This window comes from Macaca thibetana, chromosome 20 (assembly GCF_024542745.1).
Source record: "Macaca thibetana thibetana isolate TM-01 chromosome 20, ASM2454274v1, whole genome shotgun sequence".
In the NCBI taxonomy this organism is placed as follows: domain Eukaryota; kingdom Metazoa; phylum Chordata; class Mammalia; order Primates; family Cercopithecidae; genus Macaca; species Macaca thibetana.
This window is the reverse complement of record NC_065597.1, coordinates 9,768,638-9,786,082: the sequence shown is the minus strand read 5'-3', so window position 1 is coordinate 9,786,082 and position 17,445 is coordinate 9,768,638. Positions and strand designations below refer to the sequence as shown.

At 45.1% G+C, this 17,445-nt stretch overlaps 2 protein-coding genes across 3 annotated transcripts in view; one reads left to right on the top strand and one right to left on the bottom strand.

Moving 5' to 3' along the window:
• CA7 (carbonic anhydrase 7) overlaps positions 1-17,445 on the bottom strand; it is an 836,404-nt gene that overhangs the window by 203,610 nt on the left and 615,349 nt on the right. The gene's annotated exons all lie outside the window — the stretch shown is intronic.
• CMTM4 (CKLF like MARVEL transmembrane domain containing 4) overlaps positions 1-17,445 on the top strand; it is an 80,965-nt gene that overhangs the window by 45,281 nt on the left and 18,239 nt on the right. For both annotated transcript variants that reach the window (XM_050774976.1, XM_050774977.1), the window contains exon 2: positions 14,561-14,737. In XM_050774976.1, coding sequence (XP_050630933.1) covers positions 14,561-14,737 — 177 coding nt within the window. The remainder of the gene's footprint in view (positions 1-14,560; positions 14,738-17,445) is intronic.

Genomic DNA, 17,445 nt, shown 5'->3' with positions numbered 1-17,445 from the left:
AACGATGGTTTGCAAACTAGTCTTCTTGGAATATTAGTTTAGGAGAAGGCTATTAACAGGTGTTCTGTTCTTTGGCCAGAAAACTTTATGAACCACCGCTAATGGGAATATAAACATAAAACAGAGGCACTTTGGTGAGGAACTAGGTTCTGTCCCAACCTTCCACCCACCTCCAGCCAACCAAGGAACACATCTTGAAAGCTAGGCACTATCTCACACAAACGTTCTCTCCCGCTTTTCCTCTAAGACCACCTGAGTTAGGTGTTGACTGTGAAGCCTCCTAAAGCCTCTGCTGCTGCCCAAGCCCTCGTTGACCCTCCCTCTTCCAAACCCCAGCTGCACTTTCTGTCTCGATACCTCTCGATACCTGGGCACTGAGCCATGCACCTGATTAGTTCTTTTTGTGTATAATGGCGTGTGTTTGCTAGACTGGAACTGAGACCTTAAGCACAGAGAGTCTCCAAGTGCCACAGAATGATCAGGGTTGAGGGAGAAGTTGTTTGGCCTCACCCTGTTTGCCTGGGGCATGACCCATCTTGTACATATCTGTGATCCCGACATGTACAGGGATTAGGGGCCCTGAAAGAAGCCACACTCGGGAGAGAAGGGCAGCAGACGAGTGCCAGTGAGAGCCCTGCCCCTGCCCCCCGTGAGGAGGGAGTCAGGCTCTGGACCTGACTCGTGTTCGTAGGAGGATGTGAACCCAGTGCAAGGCTGAGGTTGAGCCCAGGCTTGGAGAGTGGGAGGTGGGGCTGCTGAGGACGGACCATACCCCTTCCCACTGTGGAGTCTGCAGGACACCAGGTGATGTACGTCGTGATTAAATTGGGATATACTCTTCAATAGATTTGAAATGACTTGTCATGGAAATAATGCATATATCAGGAAGAAAAATATCAGGAGTATTTGCTCCCTAAGGAGCTTGTTCACCCTTGCATCCCTAGGGTTAGGATTGTGCCTGGCACATAGTAGATCCTCAGTTAATTTTAGCTGAATGAAGGGATGGTACTTGCCTAAATAATTACTTTTTTAAAAAATGGTCTTTTAAAACCTAAAGGTAAATGTCCACACCCACCTCAGTAACTTTTTCTTTTTTTAAGAGACAGGGTCTTGCACTGTTGCCCAGGCTGGAGTGCAGTGGCTATTACACAGCCATGAACATAGCTCACGGCAGGCAGCCTCAAACTCCTGGGCACAGGCGATCCTCCCGCCTAGGCCTCCTGGGTAGCTAGGAATACAGGTGTGCACCAGCAACCTCAGTCACTCTTTAGGACATAGTGTTTGGGGGCTAAGGTCTCCCCTCCCCTCCCCTCCCTTCCCATCCCCTCCCCTCCCCTCCCATCCCCTCCCCTCCCCTCCTCTTCCCTCCCCTTTCTCCAGACAGAGTCTTGCCATGTCAGCCAGGCTGGAGTGCAGTGGAACGATCTTGGCTCACTGTAACCTCTGCGTTTTGGGTTCAAGCGATTCTCCTGCCTCAGCCTCCTCAGTAGCTGGGATTACAGGCCTGTGCTACCACACCTGGCTAATTTTTGTATTTTTAGTAGAGACGGGGTTTCACCATGTTGGCCAGGCTGGTTTTGGACTCCTGACCTCAGGTGATTAGCCTGCTTCAGCCTCCCAAAATGTTGGGATTACAGGCGTGAGCTACTGTGCCCAGCCTGGGGGCTAAGATTTCTTTTGTTCTTTTCTTTCTTTCTTTTTTTTTTCTTGAGATGGAGTTTCACTCTTGTTGCCCAGGCCAGAGTACAATTGCGTGATCTCAGCTCACTGCAACCTCTGCCTCCTGGGTTCAAGTGATTCTTCTGCCTCAGCCTCCCAAGTAGCTGAGATTACAGGCATGTGCCACCAGGCCTGGCTAATTTTGTATTTTTAGCAGAGACGGGGTTTCAACGTGTTAGTCAGGCTGGTCTTTGAACTCCTGACCTCACGTGATTCACCAGCCTCGGCCTCCCAAAGGGCTAAGATTTTCTTAAGATATTAATGATGAGGAAAAACCCAGATCCAGGAAAAATATTTTCATTCCCAAACAGATGAAGGCAGCATCCTCGTAGCAGTTGGGATAAGCAAGAATACTAAGTAGTAACAACCAAGGTTCATTTTCGTGCTTACTCTGTCTAGCGCGTATGTCCTCACTGCTGGTAGACCATCTACATTTCAGAACTTGCTGGGCACCGTGGTGAAGGGAGGTCTCTGGAACATCTCACACTGGCAACAAAGTCTTCCACCTGAAAGTGATGCACATGGCACCTCATTAGCCAGAAGTAGTCTTGTGGCCCCACACAAATTCAAAGGATGCAGGGAAGGTGCTGGATGGTGGAGAACCACAAATATTTGGCAGCCAGCATTAATGACTCCTACAACCTTAATGACAGACTGTCTTTTATAGGATGAGAGTTGCTTTTATTCAAGTGAATAGAAAGTTCATTTAAAGCAATGGGTCACCATCACTGTAAATAAAAATATCACTTTTATCAAATGATTTCACAATTTCTCTCACACAGAAGTCTAATGAGTAATCAAAGAACAGCAAAGCTGGGTGTGGTGGCCTGCACCTGTAATCCCAGCTACTCAGGAGGCTGAGGTGGGAGGATCTCTTGAGCCAGGAGTTTGAGTCCAGCCTGGGCAACATAGTGAGACTCATTTCTTAAAAAAAAAGAAAGAACAGTAGTTTGAATTTAGGTTCTCTGGTGTTTTGTGTGGGTGATTAAGGCTGGATCCTGAACTTCTTTGAGTAGCACTCAGAGAGACATATGTTCACATTCCTCACTTGCCCTTTTGTCCAACTTCTTCCCCAGTTTCCTTACAGTTGGCCCTGCGCGCACCTTCCTTACCCCCCACGGTGTATCAGAAGCGATGCTCACGTTCGATGCTCACGTATTTCTAAGTGATGTCATAGATTGCTTTTTTAGATGGAAAAACAGGATACGTTTTTGACTTCTCAGACGACTGACAAGATTAAATCTGGACTGAAAAGAGAACTTTCTTTTATGAAAACAGGCTATAATTGTGGTGCCTGTGTACTTTTTAAAAGTACTTTTTTTTTTTTTTTTTTTCTGAGACAGAGTCTCGCACTGTCACCCAGGCTGGAGTGCAGTGGCACGATCTCGGCTCACTGTAACCTCCACCTCCCCATTTCAAGCGATTCTCCTGCCTCAGCCTCCTGAGTAGCTGGGACTACAGGCACCTGCCACCACACCTGACTAATCTTTTTTTTTTTTTTTTTTTTTTTAAGTAGAGACGGGGTTTCACCGTGTTAGCCAGAATGGTCTCGATCTCCTGAACTCTTGATCCGCCCGCCTTGGCCTCCCAAAGTGTTGGGTTTACAGGTGTGAGCCACCGCACCCAGCCAAAAGGACTTTTAAAAAGTCCTGACCGGGCTGGGTGCAGTGGATCACGCCTGTAATCCCAGCACTTTGGGAGGCCAAAGCGGGTAGATCACGTGAGGTCAGGAGTTCGAGACCATCCTGGCCAACATGGTGAAACCCCGTCTCTACTAAAAATACAAAAATTAGCCAGGCGTGGTGGCACACGCCTGTAATCCCAGCTACTCAGGAGGCTGAGGTAAGAGAGTCGTTTGAACCCAGGAGGCAGAGGTTGCAGTGAGCTGAGATCGCGCCATTGCACTCCAGCCTGGGTAACACAGCGAGACTGTCTCAAAAAAAAAAAAAAAAAAAAATTATGAATGATTTCAAAACAAATAAGGATTGGTTCTTAGAGGTCACTAAAATTTAACTCATAACTTGGATGTTTCAAAAAAGTGTCCACACATAGGGCATTTAATTTTTTTTTTCTAATTAAGAACACATATACTCTTTGTAGAAATTTTGGAAAATGAAAGCAGGCTCAATGAAAATAAACCTATCCACATTTCTACCATATAGATGGGTTCACTATCAATATTTTACTATAGATTATTCCTGAATCTATTAATATATACATGTGACATATTTACATACATGCATAGTTATATACAATGTGTACATATATGTGTATATACTATATGCATGTATTATAAATACATATACATATAAGCGTGCATATTTCTTACATATTCAAACACTACAGGAGTGTTAATTAAAAAAGGAAAAATCTCCGTGATTCCCCTGTTCCCCACCCAATCCTAATCCATAGAGAGATATTGATTTTTTACTGGTTAGGTTAAATCCTTCAGTGCACATAAATGTGTTTGTAAACACAAATATACTTATTTTTTGTTCTTCACCAAAAATGGGGTCACTTTATGCCTTGTGTTCTGTACTCTGTTCTTTCTCTAAGTATCCCTTGGACCCTTTCCCCTCCAGTCCACGGAATCCCCCATCTCTGCCTTGAGTTTCTTACTGTATGTAGCTGTGTCGTCATTTATTCACCATGGCTCTCCTGCTGGACACTTTTGTTTGTTTGTTTGTTTTCGAGACAGAGTCTCGCTCTGTCGCCCAGGCTGGAGTGCAGTGGTGCAATCTCAGCTCACTTCAACCTCCACTTCCCGGGTTCAAGTGATTCTCCTGCCTCAGCCTCCTGAGTAGCTGGGATTACAGGCACGCACCACCATACTCGGCTAATTTTTGTATTTTTAGTAGAGACAGAGTTTCACTATGTTGGCCAGGGTGGTCTTGAACTCCTGACCTCAGGTGATCCACCCGCCCCAGCCTCCCAAAGTGCTGGGATTACAGGCATGAGCCACCACGGCCGGCCTGGATGCTTTTTAATATGACACACAGTGCAGCATTGTACATGTACATTTATTCATAGGGGACATAGTCCTAGAATTTCTGGGTCTAAAGGTGTGCACGGTTACAGTTTTTTTGTTTTTTGTTTTTGAGGCGGAGTCTCTGTCGCCCAGGCTGAAGTGCAGTGGCACAATCTTGGCTCGCTGCAAGCTCTGCCTCCCAGGTTTAAGCAGTTCTCTGCCTCAGCCTCCCGAATAGCTGGGATTATAGGCGCCCACCACCACGCCTGGCTAATTTTTGTATTTTTAGTAGAGATGGGGTTTCACCATCTTGGCCAGGCTGATCTTAAACTCCTGACCTCATGATCCGCCCGCCTTGGCCTCCCAAAGTACTGGGATTACAAGCGTGAGCCACTGCTCCTGGCCTTGTTTTTTCTTTGAGATGGAGTTTTGCTCTTGTTGCCTAGGCTGGAGTGCAGTGATGCAATCTCAGCTCACTGCAACCTCTGCCTCCCAGGTTCAAGTGATTCTCTTGCCTCAGCCTCCCAAGTAGTTGGAATTACAGGCGCCTGCCACCATGCCCGGCTAATTTTGGTGTTTTTAGTAGAGATAGGGTTTCACCATGTTGGTAGGCTGGTCTGGAACTCCTCACCTCAGGTGATCAGCCCACCTTGGCCTCCCAAAGTGCTGGGATTACAGGTGTGAGCCACTGTGCCTGGCCAATTTTGACAAGGATTGGGAGATCACTGTCTGCATGCCATGCCGGTCTGTACCCTCACCATCAGTGTGGAAAATGGCCTGATTTGGCATTCTCTCACCAGCATGGGATACGACTTTATAATTTTTATGAATTGGGTAGATGAAAAGGGTGCCTCAATCTGCATTGCTCTTGTCGGAAGAGAAGTTAAGCATCTGTTTATGTGTTTATTGGTCATTCCCCTCCCCTGGTCTGGGTCTGGAACATTGCAGGCTGCTGTGGCAGGGAAGGAGCATGGTGGAACTGTGTGTAGTTCCAAAAGGCTGCTGCCAAGGGTCACCACAGGTGTCTCCCCAACTCACACTTCATTGCCCAAACCTAGCAGTTGGTCCAGGTTTTGAGGAGCTTAAGACTCATGATTTTGGAAAAAGAAAGACAATTAAAAACACAAAACAGGTACAATAGTGAATATTGTTTTAAAATAAGAAACACACACTAAATGACAAATTTTTTGGGGAGGCCTTCGTTTGACACCCAACAGGAAACAATAAATTACAAATTTAAAAAGCATTTTCTTTCTGTTTTTGTTTTGGCCTCTGTTGCAATAGATCCTTCATAGATTTGAACTTCAGTATGATCAGTAATTCTGAAAAAGTATACCAAGTCTTCCTGACATTTCGGCGTACACAAGTACAGTTCAGATTTTAGGTTGCCACTGCATTGTTTCGAGCAACATCACGTCATTATATAATCAGTATGTTCTGAGGCTCCATTCACTGGTTTATTGATGAACATGTTTAGGAGTCTGTCACTGAACACTTGTTTCTTCATGCTGTTTCAGTGAGTTGGAAGCAATTTTGTGTGCCATTTTATTTGGGATTGTCAGACTTTGTCAATTTAAAATTCGTCAGCAGTATCAAGATGCGATCTGGTACAATGGGATACATAAAACTCCAAACTCCTGCATAGAAGTACTTGACTGTTGGCTGGGGGCGGTGGCCCACGCCTGTAATCCCAGCACTTTGGGAGGCTGAGGTGGGTGGATCACCTGAGGTCAGGAGTTTGAGACCAGCCTGGCCAACATGATGAAACCCTGTCTCTACTAAAAATACAAAAGCTAGCTGAGCGTGGTGGTGGGTGCCTGTAATCCCAGCTACTCGGGAGGCTGAGATAGGAGAATCACTTGAACCTGGAAGGCAGAGGTTGCAGTGAGCCAAGATCATGCCATTGGACTCCAGCCTGGGCTATAAGAGTGAAACTCCGTCTCAAAAAAATAATAATAGTAAAAGTAAGAAGTACTTGCTGTTTATAGTACTGCCATAGTTTTGTGCCCTGCACTCACTGGAATTCTGATAAATTCTATTTCATGTGGTTCCCATCAAAAAAAGGGAGAAAATGTGTAGTGCATTTATAGTTGCATACACTACATTATTGAGTATTTTCCTGATAAGACACAACTCCCATTTAGGCACTGATGACAATAGAATTCTCTACTTACAATTTTATGCATTTGATGATCTGAAGAATTTCCCACAGACAAGCTTCTGGCTCCATATGTTTCAAACCCTGTTTCTCCTCCACTACCCACTTATTTCTAGTTGGTCATCGTAGGACAGTTTATCTCATGAAGTTTGGGATCTGTTCCGTTGTCATAATGTCAGAGCCTGTGCATTGGTGTCAGAACATATATGAAAGCCATTCCTCCACTGGGAGTGCTACGGTAGCTTAACCACACGTGGAACCAGCAGCTAAACCCAAATTTAATGTATCCTTCACTCAACTTCCAGTTAGCTGAATGCCAAAAATGCCCATTGTGGCCGGGTGCAGTGGCTCATGCCTATAATCCCAGTACTTTGCAGGGCCGAGGTGGGTGGATCACTTGAGGTCAGGAGTTTAAGACCAGCCTGGCCAACATGACGAAACCCTGTCTCTACTAAAAGTACAAAAATTAGCCAGCCATGGTGGCGGGCGCCTGTAATCCCAACTATTCGGGAGGCTGAAGCAGGAGAATCACTTAAACATGGGAGGCAGAGATTGCAGTGAGCCAATCAATATCTTACCAGCCTGGGTGACAGAGACTCTGGCAACAAACAAACAAACAAACAAAACAAAACAAAACCAAAAATGGCTATTGCTATTTCATTATCGCCTGGCACAAGAAGCCGTGACCGAAAGTTGGAGTGTAAGGGCGACTATTTTGGTAACTTCATCAGCCAGTCCTCTCTGCTTCTCTTCCTGCTTTTTGATGCTGCCAATCATAATTTGCCTCAGTTGTGGAAATCTGACAACCTGTTAGTATCAATTCTGGTTTTGTTTGTTTGTTTGTTTTGGTGATGAAGTCTCCCTTTGTCACCCAGGCTGGAGTGCAGTGGCGCGATCTCGGCTCACTGCAAACTACCTCCAGGGTTCAAACGATTTTCATGCCTCAGCCTCCTGCCTAGCTGAGATTACAGGCATGTGCCACCACACCCAGCTAATTTTTGTATTTTTAGTAGAGACAGGGTTTCACTGTGTTGGTCAGGCTGGTCTGGAATTCCTGGCCTCAAGTGATCCAACTGCCTGGGCCTCCCAAAGTGCTGGGATTAAAGGTGTGAGCCACTGTGCCCGGCCCAGTTTACTTACCAAATACGAAAATATTTACTCTGGTCAGTTTGCTGGTGCCACCTCGAAAGTACTCTCCAAGGGCATCCGTAATCTCATGATTAGCAAACAAAAAAGTTTTTTCTTATATACATCTTCTTGGACATCTCTGTATAATTTGTACACGTGACATTTGCTCACTTCAAGGTTGTTATAAGTTAAACTATTTTTGACTCTTTGGTTCCCTTGAAGTTGATGGCTTCTAGTATCACTTTATCTGAGCCCTTCTTGTTGGTCAACAGGTAGGTTTTTTTGTTTGTTTGTTTGTTTGTTTGTTTGTTTTTTGAGACAGAGTGTCACTCTGTCGCCCAGCCTGGAGTGCAGTGGCTGGATCTCAGCTCACTGCAAGCTCCGCCTCCCGGGTTTACACCATTCTCTTGCCTCAGCCTCCCGAGTAACTGGGACTACAGGTGCCCACCACCTTGCCCGGCTAGTTTTTTGTATTTTTTTAGTAGAGATGGGGTTTTATCGGGTTAGCCGGGATGGTCTCGATCTCCTGACCTCTTGATCCGCCTGTCTCAGCCTCCCACAGTGCTGGGATTACAGGCTTGAGCCACCACGCCCGGCCCAACAGGTAGTTTTTATTTCAGCAGTGAGTAGATTTCACTGTGCTAGAGAAAATGTTAACATTTTGCTTTGTCCAATGTCAGACAAAAAAATGTTTTGCTTGTAACAGCGGAGTATTAGAAACCATCTAAGTGCCTACCAAGAGGGGATCAATTAAATTGTGGTATGTGTATAGAGGTGTATATGTGTGTATTTATGTAACTACATGTGAATACTATGTAATTATTAAAAGTAACATCTATATGTGGAAATACCTGTGGATACACTATTTAGCAGAAAAAGTGGGCTAGAAAACAAGATGTATAATAATGTATTTTATGGTTTAAATAGGTGTTATAACATGTTATTTCCTTATTTAGTGTATAGCATTTTATCATTTGTAGATCCCTTTTACATATATTTTTGCTTGGGTTTTGAACACAGTGACCATTGAGATTTGGAGAGGAGGCAGGTATCATTTTATGGGTGAAAAGCTAATAGGGAAATAACATAGTGAGGCAGTAAGAACTGGAGAGATTGAGAATCAAATCTTGGCTATTACATCCTGGCACTGCTTCTTGCTATCTGGGTGTCACAGAACCTTAATTTCCTTGTCTGTAAAATGGGGCTAATATCTACCTCATAAGGTTGTGCTGGGGAACTAAATGATAAAAAAACAAGAAGTGCCTATCAGATGTGGGATTTGTAGGTACTTGTAATCAATGAGTAATGAGTAGAATATTAATGTTTTATGACAACAAGAGTTTTCCCTCCCTGATATATTATTTGTTGCTGCATAGCTAATTACCCTAAAACTTTGTGACTTAAAACAAGACATCTTAGGTGGTTCACAGTGGTTCAGACCAATAATCCCAGTGCTTTGGGAGGCTGAGGTGGGAGGATCGCTTGAGGCCAGGAGTTTGAGACCACCCTGTCTCCACAAAATAAAGAATTATCTGGGCATGGTGGTGTGCACCTGTAGTTCCAGCTGCTCAAGAGTTTGAGGTGGGAAGGTCACTTGAGTGTAGGAGTTCAAGGTTGCAGTGAGCTATGATTGCATCATTGCACTCCAGCCTGGGTGACAGACGAAGACCCTGTCTTAAAAAAGCAAACAAACAAAAATCAGATCTTTATTTTCTTTTCATTTCTGTGTGTCAGGAATTTGGGGGGTGGCTTTGCTCTGGTTCTCTTAGGAGGTTGCAGTCAAGCTTTCGGCTAGGGCTGTGTCATCTGAAGGCTTGCCTGGGGCTGGAGGACCCATGTCTAAGATGGCTTGTTCAACATGGCTGTTGGCAGGAGGCTTTAGGTCTTGGCACTTACACTTCTCCATAGGGCTGCTTGAGTGCCCTCAAGACATGACAACTGGTTTTTCCCCATCATGAATGATCCAAGAGAGAGCAAGGCAGGAAGCATGATAACTTTTCTGACTCAGCCTGTGCAGTCACACACCTGTGAAGTCATTTCTGCAAGGTAATAGGTCAGCCCTGTTCATTGTCACAAGGGTCTTCTCACTCTCCTCCCAGCTTCTGCCCTTGTCCTCACTGTAGTCTGTTCTCCACGAAGTAGCTGGTGGCCTTTTAAGACCCAAAGGAGATCCTGCCACTCTGGTGCTTCCATCATACTCACAGTGGGAGCCGCAGATCTCACTGCACCCAAGGGCTCTTTGGGTCTGACCTCCCTCCTGTGATTCTCCCCAGGGGCCACCTGACCCCCTTCCCAGGGATCTCACCTCACTCCTCCTTCTGCCTCCAGTGTTCTTTCTCCAGACAGCTGTCCCTTATATTTGGCAACTCTGTCTCAAATAGCACCCTCCAGGGACACTCTGTCTAAACTTTATTTATTTTTATTATTATTTTTTGAGGCAGAGTCTCACTCTATTGCCTAGGCTGGAGTGCAGGGCAGTGGTGCGATCTCAGCTCACTGCAACCTCTGCCCCCAGGCTCAAGCAGTTAGTTCTCTTGTTTCAGCCTCCTGAGTAGCTGGGATTACAGGCGTGTGCCACGATGCCCAGCTAATTTTCGTATTTTTAGTAGAGATGTGGTTTCACCATGTTGGCCAGGCTGATCTCGAACTCCTGACCTCGTGTGATCCACCCGCCTCTGCCTCCCATATTGCTGGGATTACAGGCATGAGCCACTGCGCCCGCCTTAAACTTTATTTTGTTTTATGTTAAATTTCTTTTAGACAGAGTCTCACTCTGTCACCCAAGCTGGAGTGCAGTGGCACGGTCGCCACTCACTGCAACCTCCGCTTCCCAGGTTCAAGAGAGTCTCATGCATTAGCCTCCCTAGTAGCTGGGATTACAGGTGTACAGCACCACGTCCGGCTAATTTTTGTATTTTTAGTAGAGACAAAGTTTTGTCATGTTGGCTGTGCTGGTCTGGAACTCCTGGCCTCAAGCTATCCATCCGCCTCAGCCTTTTGAAGTGCTGGGATTACACGCATGTGCTACCTTGCCCAGCTAATTTTTGTATTTTTAGTAGAGACAGGATTTCGCCATGTTGGCCAGCTGGTATGGAACTCCTGGCCTCAAGCAATCCACCCGTCTCTACCTCCTGAAGTGTTGTAATCCCAAAGGGATTACAGGCGTGAGCCACTCCTCCTGGTCTCTGTGTCTAAACTTTCAAACACCTTTGCCCCAGCTATGCTTTGTTCAGCTTTCCTGCTTCCATTTTTCTCCTTCGTTCTTATCACTGTCTCACTCACTCTGTTTTTAAATGTAATTCAAAAAAAAAACCTCCTGTATTAGACTGTTAGCTAAGAGCAGGAATTTTTGTCCATTTTGTTCACTGCCACAATGAATGGTCTATTAGATTTGCATATCCATGAAGCCATTTTTATGTTAATATTTAAGAATGTAGGTGTTACCTCCCCACACAAATATGGTTGAAGTTAGCATACCAGAAACATTTGTAACTCATCAGTACAGTGTGTTATTTCTTGCCCAGGATTACTAGATCTGATTACTGGGGTGAAAAAAAGGAGAAAGTTTAGGAGTTTCCCTTATGTGAACTATTTCTTTTGTGAATTGATTGCAAGTTAGGCATGTAATTCAGATGGAGAATTAAAGTCTATTGTGCCATAGAGAATTTTAAGAAGAGCCATTAGGAGAAGCACAGTGTGTATATTTAATGACCCATATCTTTTGTGTTATTGACAAGTAAACATTTCTATATTACTGTGTACAGCATGATGTTTCTAAATGTGTATACAACGTGGAATGGCTTAATCCAGCGAGGTAATGTGCAGTATCTCACATACTTACCTTTTTTTTTTTTTTTTTTTGGTGGGGGGTGAGAACACTTAAAATCTACTCTTTCTGTTTGTTTGTTTTGTTTTTGTTTTTTTTGAGATGGAGTCTCACTCTGTCGCCCAGGCTAGAGTGCAGTGGCGCGATCTTGGCTCACCACAACCTCCGCCTCCCGGGTTTCAAGCGATTTTCCTGCGTCAGCCTCCTGAGTAGCCAGGATTACAGGCGCCCACCACCATGTCCATCTAATTTTTGTATTTTTTTTTTTTTTGAGATGGAGTCTCGCTCTGTCGCCCAGGCTGGAGTGCAGTGGCCAGATCTCAGCTCACTGCAAGCTCCGCCTCCCGGGTTTACGCCATTCTCCTGCCTCAGCCTCCGGAGTAGCTGGAACTACAGGCGCCCGCCACCTCGCCCGGCTAGTTTTTTGTATTTTTTAGTAGAGACAGGGTTTCACCGTGTTAGCCAGGATGGTCTCGATCTCCTGACCTCGTGATCCACCCGTCTTGGCCTCCCAAAGTGCTGGGATTACAGGCTTGAGCCACCGCGCCTGACCTTAATTTTTGTATTTTTAGTAGAGATGGGGTTTCACCATGTTAATCAGACTGGTCTCGAACTCCTGACCTCAGGTGATCCACCTGCCTCTGCCTCCGAAACTGCTGGGATTACCGGTGTGAGCCACCACGCACGGTGGAGAAACACTTTTAATAACTATACTACAACTTTTATGTTCAGAAATTTTTGCCTTTACTCTTACCATATCTAAAATCTACTCTTAACAATACAATGCAATACATTGTTGTTGACTAAGTCACCATATTGTCCAATAGATCTCTTGAACTTATTCTTTCTGTCTAACTGAAATTTTGTATCCTTTGACTAAGAAGACTGGCATCTTTAATGTGTTGACTTAGAAAAGACCACATATTGTTAGGAAAGAGGTTCTGTGTAGAAGACAATTGACAATGGGAAAGGCATAACCACTGTTCCATTCACCTGAAGACACTGACCAGGCAGCCAGGAATTGTAGATGTGGGTTTTCTAATGGCTCATTCAGCCCCCCGTCTGCTGGCTATGTGCAAGTTACTGTGCTTGGTGTCTTGGGAGTAGATGGGGATGGACTGCCCTGCCCCCTAAAAGCTCAGGAGGCAGAGGCTGCAAGATGGTAAGGATAGAATGCAATCACAGGCGAACCAGCTTTCCTGGTAGAGAGTAGGATATGCTGATGTCTGGCAGGGAGAAGCAGTCAGGGAAGACATGGGGAGGAGGCAGCGGCAGCATCAAGTGGAGCACTGGAAAGCAGCAGTAGGACTTCAGCAGGTGGAGAAAGGCCCCAGAACAGCCTGTGCCTTGGATGCTGCTGGCACTTTAATGATCTGAAGATCTCATCAGAAAGCAGATTCTGATTCTGTAGTTCAAGGGGAGGAAGCAAAGATTCTACATTTCTCACAAGCTCTAAAGGACAAGTCTCTAGAGGACCACAGAGCTGCCTGCCTCTGCTTCCTTGTCCTGTGAAGTGGAGGCCAGCCTGGAAGCAGCAGCACAGGCTTCAGATGCCATTGAACTGAGCGGAGCGGGAGCCCAAGACTGATCTGGCTTTAGGTGCTCGAAACCTTTCTTTGATCACAGGGCCATTAACTCTGCCTTTGGGCCTCCTCCTTCTCCTGAAATCCCCTTTTAAAAGTTCACTTGGTAATTTCCATCGATATCTATTTGATTTTATGATCTGTGAACTCTTAGGACATATTGCCAGAATGTTGCTTTGGTCCTTCAGAAAAAAATTTATTCTTTTTTCTTTTTTTGAGACGGAATTTCATTCTTGTTGCCCAGGCTGGAGTGCAATGGCGCGATCTCAGCTCACTGCAACCTCCACCTCCCAGGTTCATGCGATTCTTCTGCCTCAGCCTCCCGAGTAGCTGGGATTACAGACATCCGCCACCATGCCTAGCGAATTTTGTATTTTTAGTAGAGATGGGGTTTCTCCATGTTGTTCAGGCTGGTCTCGAACTCCCGACCTCTGGTGATCCACCCACCTTGGCCTCCCAAAGTACTGGGATTACAGGCGTGAACCACAGTGCCCAGCCTAGAAATTTATTCTATTATTGGTAGATTTCTTAATTTTTTTTAAATAAGCTGCCATCTTCTTGTGATCAAGTTCAAAAAATATATTTTTTAAAACCATATGAATTAATGAGGTGGGCCTCTTGTTCCCGCCTAATTGGGGGAAGAGGAGATTATATCAATCATCATTTTAAAGCTGTCAGGAGTCTCAGTTAACCTGTGTAACTTTAGCAGGAGCCACCAAGGTAACTGCAGATGGCCTAAGTTGGATACCATCAGAATTCTGCTCTTGCAGTGTTTGGGATAATTGTGGTGGAGACCATGAATTAGAAACACACATAGGCAATACCCACTTACTTATTGGTGGCAGGGGAAGACCTAGAAACATCGTAGAGATGTTTCTGCTTCCTCCCAAGGGCCAGCAGTTTACACCCGCGGGCCACATCACACCAGATTGATTTTAGTGTATGTGGTGGGCCTTCACTGTTTACATTAGTAATTTGATCCTTTCATTAAGACCCCTGCACCTATTCTTTGTGTAAGAATTGAAGCAGGTCTGATTTCCGACAGTTACAATGCTGTCCCCAGTATATTGGGGCAGTATATTGTTGTTGTTCAGTGTTATTTAAGCATGGCAGGTACGTATGTCCACAGATGTATACTAAATATATATACACATATATGTTTCCAATTTTCTTCCTAGATCTTGGCCCTGATTGCATTCATCTGTATAGAGACCATCATGGCGTGCTCCCCGTGTGAAGGCCTCTACTTTTTTGAGTTTGTGAGCTGCAGTGCGTTTGTGGTGACTGGCGTCTTGCTGATTATGTTCAGTCTCAACCTGCACATGAGGATCCCCCAGATCAACTGGAACCTGACAGTGAGTACAAGTGGCCGCTCTGGCCACGAAAGGATCACGTGCCGGTTGGCTCCAAGGAAAAGTTGGAATCTCTCTAGGTTGTGTTTGGTTCTAGTTCATTTTGATCCTTAAATATTCCATTTTAATTCAACTGTGAAATTTTAAATTTCTTTACTGGGTTGAGTAAAACTACAAAATAAGCTGAATCTTAACTAATGGGGGAAACATCGTAACAATTATTTTGGCCACTTTAAATATGTCATTTCAGTTTTGCGATCATCTGAGAAGACTGGTCATGTTGATATTTGGAGAATATGGGAAATAATACGGTGTAGACATTTACATATTTTTCAGACTGCACCTAAAAGCCATTTATAAAAATATTGATTCTGGAAGAATTGAAAATGTGAATGAAAATGCCAATAACTTACAGAGCCTAGGAATTTTTTTTTTTTTTTTCGAGGTGGAATGTCACTCTTGTCGCCCAGGTTGGAGTGCAGTGGCATGATCTCGGGCTCACTGCAAGCTCCGCCTCCCAGGTTCACGCCTTTCTCCTACCTCAGCCTCCCGAGTAGCTGGGACTACAGGTGCCTGCCACCATGCCCGGCTAATTTTTTTTTGTTTTTTTAGTAGAGACAGGGTTTCACCGTGTTAGCCAGGATTCGCCTCAGCCTCCCAAAGTGCTGGGATTACAGGCGTGAGCCACGCGCCCAACCTGAGCCTAGGAATATTATTAAATTCAAAGCAGCTAGGAGGACCTGGGGGGTTTGGTGGTTTGATCAGAAAGTCTTGAGTGGAAACCTGCCCTTTTCTCCCCATGGTTTGGATTCTTAGCCCTGTTTGGCCACCCTTGTTAATCAGACGGGAAGCACAGAGCTGGTCAGTCCTAGACTCCCTTTCCTAGACTGTGTCCTTACTGTGCTGAATGAGAAAGGGATTTTAATATCATTTGGTTTTCTTGATATTTATTTGCAAATTAGCATGTGCAAGAGCTTAAAGGGAGTCAGTCAGGGAAATCCACGTAAGCATCGTCGGCTGCCTCACCCTGCTGTGCCTGTGGGATGAAAATGCCGTGGAAACCTCAGCTGCTGAGGGGGAAGCAGGAGGAGAGTGCCTCAGACCAGCTACCCTTCCCTGAGATCGGGAGCCACACAGAAGCCACACATGGCTCTGTGTGTGGCTGCTGCTGGGCCCATGAGAAAGTGTGGGCCCCAAGGAGGAGGCTGGAGCTGCCATCTCCTTGGCAGGGCTGCTCTCCCGGTGTGCCCTGGGTGGGGAAGGTCCTCCTTACAGGTGCTCTCTGGGTTGTCCTACCTGGCACAGACTCCTAAAGGAGGAAAAAGGAGAGCTGCTGATCTAGAAAAGTAGATGTCAGTTAAAAACTAAGCTGTTTTTTGTCTTAGCACCGAAAGCTGAGAAAAATGTGGTGGTATTTTAAATTTAAGCTCTAAAACCTCAAGATAACTAGAAGCATTTTGTCTGAGTTTTTGTGACAGGTTGTAATGTCTCAACTATTTTTAAAATGAGGTTTATGTTATCCATAAGAAAATGCTTACAGAGCATGTAGTAGACAGTTTAAGAGAACTTTGCAAACCTCCTGCAGTTAAAATGCTCATACCATGGATGCAGGGTCAGGGTCAAGGTCAGCATCTTGTTCATTGCTATCCTACTTGCCTGGTGTTCCTGAAGCCTGTCAATAAATACTTGTTGAGTAAGGGGCTGGGCTGTGAAATCCTGCAGGAGGACCTATTTGACAAAGAAGCAGCTGCTGGAAAGGTTAAGATTGGGCCTGTGGCTGAGTGGTGATGTGATCACTTGAGAATACCGTCCTGTTCGTTGGGATCCATTCCAGGCTTTCTACTCTTTTGGAGCAGATAAAAGCTGTGTGTTTGCCCAACAAAAGGCCATATATATTACATGAACTTGAGGAGATGGTACCTTTTTTTTTTTTTTTTGAGATGGAGTCTTGCTCTGTCGCCTAGGCTGGAGTGCAATGGCGTGATCTCGGCTCACTGCAACCTTTGCCTCCTGGGTTCAAGTGATTCTCCTGTCTCAGCCTGCTGAGTAGCTGGGATTACAGGCGTGCACCACCATGCCCAGCTAATTTTTGTATTTTTAGTAGAGACGAGGTTTCGCCACATTGGCCAGGCTGGTCTCCAACTCCTGACCTTAGGTGATCTGCCCACCTCGGCCTCCCAAAGTGCTGAAGTTACAGGTGTGAGCCACCACATCCAGCCAAGATGGTACCTATTAAAGGCAGCTCGTGTCCAATGTTCTCTGAGAGGGGTGAAAAAGTGAGCTTCTCAGGGCCCATCTTAGCTCATCAACTCGCTACAGAAGGGTTAGCCTTGGATGTGTTGTGTTTCTATAACAAGGTGGTGGGAGTATTGGGAGTATTTTTGTCTCCAGCAGAGCCAGCCTGATGGTTAAAATAGGGTATGATTGGTATGGATTTAAAAACACAGGTCATTCCCGGAGCCCAGGTTGACATAAATATGGATGAGAAATGATAAATAAGGAGGACAATGCATAATTTTCTGCAAGCATAATTTGATGGAATTTGAAAGATTCTGTTAATGTCAAGTTTTTGGTTTGGGTTGTGTTTTCTTTTTTGGATGGATTGTGGGACTTGTTCTTCGATATATATATATCTCAAAAAAGTATATATATATATACTTTTTTATTTTTTGAGACGGAGTTTTGCTCTTGTTGCCCAGGCTGGAGTGCAA